The sequence below is a fragment of the Silene latifolia genome, chromosome 10, assembly GCF_048544455.1.
Source record: "Silene latifolia isolate original U9 population chromosome 10, ASM4854445v1, whole genome shotgun sequence".
In the NCBI taxonomy this organism is placed as follows: Eukaryota; Viridiplantae; Streptophyta; class Magnoliopsida; order Caryophyllales; family Caryophyllaceae; genus Silene; species Silene latifolia.
In genome coordinates, this window is record NC_133535.1 from 153,160,152 (window position 1) to 153,163,634 (window position 3,483).

The 3,483-nt window shown below is 38.3% G+C and overlaps 1 protein-coding gene across 1 annotated transcript; it reads left to right on the top strand.

Moving 5' to 3' along the window:
• The first annotated feature begins 669 nt into the window (after nt 1-669).
• On the top strand, nt 670-1,818 carry LOC141608575 (F-box/kelch-repeat protein At3g23880-like). Its single transcript, XM_074427916.1, has one exon. It carries the CDS (start codon nt 670-672, stop codon nt 1,816-1,818), a length of 1,149 nt encoding a protein of 382 aa, XP_074284017.1.
• The last annotated feature ends 1,665 nt before the right edge of the window (nt 1,819-3,483 follow it).

Sequence of the window (3,483 nt, forward strand, 5' to 3'; positions counted from 1 at the left end):
TACGAGGCACGTCCCAACACAACCCATTTCCATCTCGTCTTAATTACATAACTCAATCACTCAAACAATCAACATGTAAGAATTCTTAGCCTAGTGTGTAAGATAGAGATATAGAATAGTTAGATCTGACAAACAGATCAATCAGGCCAGGTTCAGGTTGAGTCAATTTGAGATTCGAGTTGTTCGAGTTTGCAAGAATTCGGGCCAGGTCAAGTCATGTTATTACGGATTTGTGCTTTATTCGGAGCGAGTTGTTATAAAGTTATTTGGAAAGACGACCAGTTTGCGATAATAAACATTTGGGTGGAGTTAAATAGAACCAAGTGAATTCGGATTTCGAATCAGATTCAAATCCTTCCTAAATTTTGGTGCGGGACAAATTTGGATAAAGTTATTCAAACCCGGTCAAATTTGTCAAGTCTAGGTTTAGTGGATAATAAGGTTCGAATCCCAGACCCGAATATTGTAAATTGTAATGCCCTCCGGATTCATTTGACCACCATAAGAAACACACATCACAAAATACAAGAGGAAGACCAAAAGTGAACGTCGACCGGCGACTGGCGAGCAGTGCTGCTTCGAGGTTTGCGGCAGATTTAATTCCATTCATTCATTTGGAGATTATTAATTTAGATTTTTAATTTTGTCTATCTTAATAATACGTCAATAATGTCAGAGATTAAGAAGAAGCAATTACATAGCTACCTCTCTGATGATTTAATAATTCAAGAAATACTTACAAGATTTCCCGTCAAATCCGTTCTTAGATTTAAGTCAGTTTCGAAACAATGGTATTCTACTCTTTCTTCTTCCGATTTCGCCAATGCCCACCTTATCAAATCCCCCTTTTCTCACCCTTCTGCTCCGGTTAACACCTTGCTTATCATGGATCATTATAATTGTTGTTACCTTTTCTCTTATGATGACGATGATCAAATTTCTGGTAATTTTGAAGATAATTTGGTTAAGCTAGACGTCGACTTTGGTGTCGGAAAAGATCGTCTTAGACTTACAGGTTGCTGCAATGGGTTGGTTTGTTTAACCCCAGCTTGGTATGAATACTTCATTATATGGAACCCAGCTACCCGTAAGCTGCACAAATATCCGTCACATGGGTATTTTACGCGTCCTTATGAAGCTGATCGTGTTAGTATAACTTGTGGATTTGGATATGCATCCTCTGTTGACGACTATAAATTTGTTGGAATATTGTCAGTAGTTCAAGGGAGCACAACAAGTAATATTGTTCATGTCTTTTCTATGAGGGAAAATAGGTGGAGAAATATTGAATTTGGTCATGATCCTTTATTTATTTTAAACCTAGGAGTGTTTGTTACTGACAAATTATATTGGTCTACGTATCCTAGTAAACAAGCTGGTTATTTACTTGTTAGATTTGATTTAGCGGTGGAGAGGTTTGACGTAATTAACATTGACCAGCACAAGTCCGACTTCTTTGGAGTTATGAGAGGGTGTTTGAGCAAGTGCAACTACAGTGAGGCATTTACGGGTGATAGAGTACTGCACATCATGGAACCTCCGATAATAGTGAAATCTATTGTTTTACCCAAGAGGTTGAAACTAGACTGTTTCTCTCAAATGATCGGTTTTACCAAGACTGACAAGTTTTTTGTAACGGGGTCATTTAGTGATGAGACAGCGGATTTCGTACCTGGAAGAACACTGGGAATAGTTGACACATGTACGAAACCTATGCAATACAAGGTGCTTTTGAGGTTCAATAAGTTGATTAAGATTGTCAGATATGTTCAAAGCCTTGTTTCGCCCTTTCCTATTGAGAAGCCTTCAGAGGCATAGATAAAATACATTGTTCCTCGCTCCTTGGCTTGTTTGAAGTCCATGAAGCTAAATCACTTGTAGTATTCTTAGTGACTATGTTGTACTTCTTTAGAGTAGTATTGACAAGTACTCGGTATCTTATCATTTACTTGCACCTGGTCTCTAGTAAGGTTGTTTAACCATAATATATGGGCAGACCAAGCAAAGTATGAGTATTATAAGATCTAGCGTACATCAGGATTTGGCAAGTGTTTTGTCATCTTGAAGGATTCAGTGATAGCACTGGAATAATCAATTAAACACTGAACTAATATGTTATGTACTCTTCCTGTAACTGCGGAACAAGCTGATAAAGGTTGCATAGATGGCTACGCTTCCAAGTTTGATCGCACCAACATGTAATGTATGCTTTCTATAACTTTGAAATTTTGTTTTGAATTGTTATGCTACCTCTATTGACCAATTTGGTTTGTTGTCTCAATTTTATTATGGTCTTGGCTATTAGAATTAGAAAATAGTTTCGAGTACTTGGTTTCGGGGTTCAAGTGTATCGATGTAGTAGTTGACTACTTGGTGCTTATGTGGTTTAAAGAGTCGGTTAATATTGCAAGTCCAACTAGTTTTGCCTATTTCCCATTGAGTAGTTGTTTATGGTATGTACAGGGTGCTTTGCGCTGGTTAACCTTTATTTATTTTTAGCTGTTAAGGAGTTGTCTTAGACTCTCTAGTTAGTCTCTTATAACGCTGTTTTACTCTTTTTTTGAGTAGTTTTTTATCGATTTTATTTTGAAAAAAGGGTTTACAGAAAACTTGTGTTGTGTAAGGCGGTGTTACACAAGAATTTGTGTAAAGCTTAGGCATAGATGTGATTCTTTTAGATATTTCCTGTGTTACTCCGACACGGCTGCCAGATGGCGTGTCGCGTGTCAGACACGACACGACGGCCGACACGACACGAGACACGTGTCTGACACGGCCTTGCCGGAAACGACACCGACACGGCTGGTGACATGCCGACACTGCTACTTCAGTTCAACAGAAGATGTAAGAGAGCCCATATTTCCATATCTCCTAATAGTTGTGTAATCTGCCTTGTCTTTGCTCTCAGTTTGTCAAACTGTCCGAATATGCAGTTTGTCAAACTGTCCGAATATGCAGTTTGTCTTTGATGGTGGTTGTCATTCATTGATGTCTGACGACAAGGATTGATGTAAGTCAGCTAAGATTGTCGAAAAGAGGACAAAGGAAGACTAAGGAAGATTGTTGTCATTTTTTGTCGCTTTATTTAACTTCCGTTATAGTACACCAGATGTTCAACTAAGCACCCACACTGCCACACCTATTGGATCAGGATGGCTCTTTTACGCGTGAGCAGTGAATTATTCCAAATTGTGTGTATTAGATGCAAGAAGGTGGGGTTTTTTTCGAGATTTCGTGTTTGCTCTTTGATGGCTGCCAACAATCAAATCAAATGCCCCATGATGACAATGAGTACTTTGATCGTGTTAAATAGAGTCCATCCCGTGACCTCTGTTTGAAATGTTATGCAACCTTTATTGGTCGATGATATGATTTGGTTTATGGTTTCAAGTTTATAAATGGTGTCGATTGTGTTAGTTTATAGCACCAAGTTGTTTGAACTAGAAAATAGTTGAAGTAGTTTGTTTACGAGCTCAAGTTTAT

Coding starts and splice junctions, on each gene's coding strand:
- LOC141608575 (XM_074427916.1), top strand. CDS start 670: ATGTCAGAGATTAAGAAGAAGCAATTACATAGCTACCTCTCTGATGAT.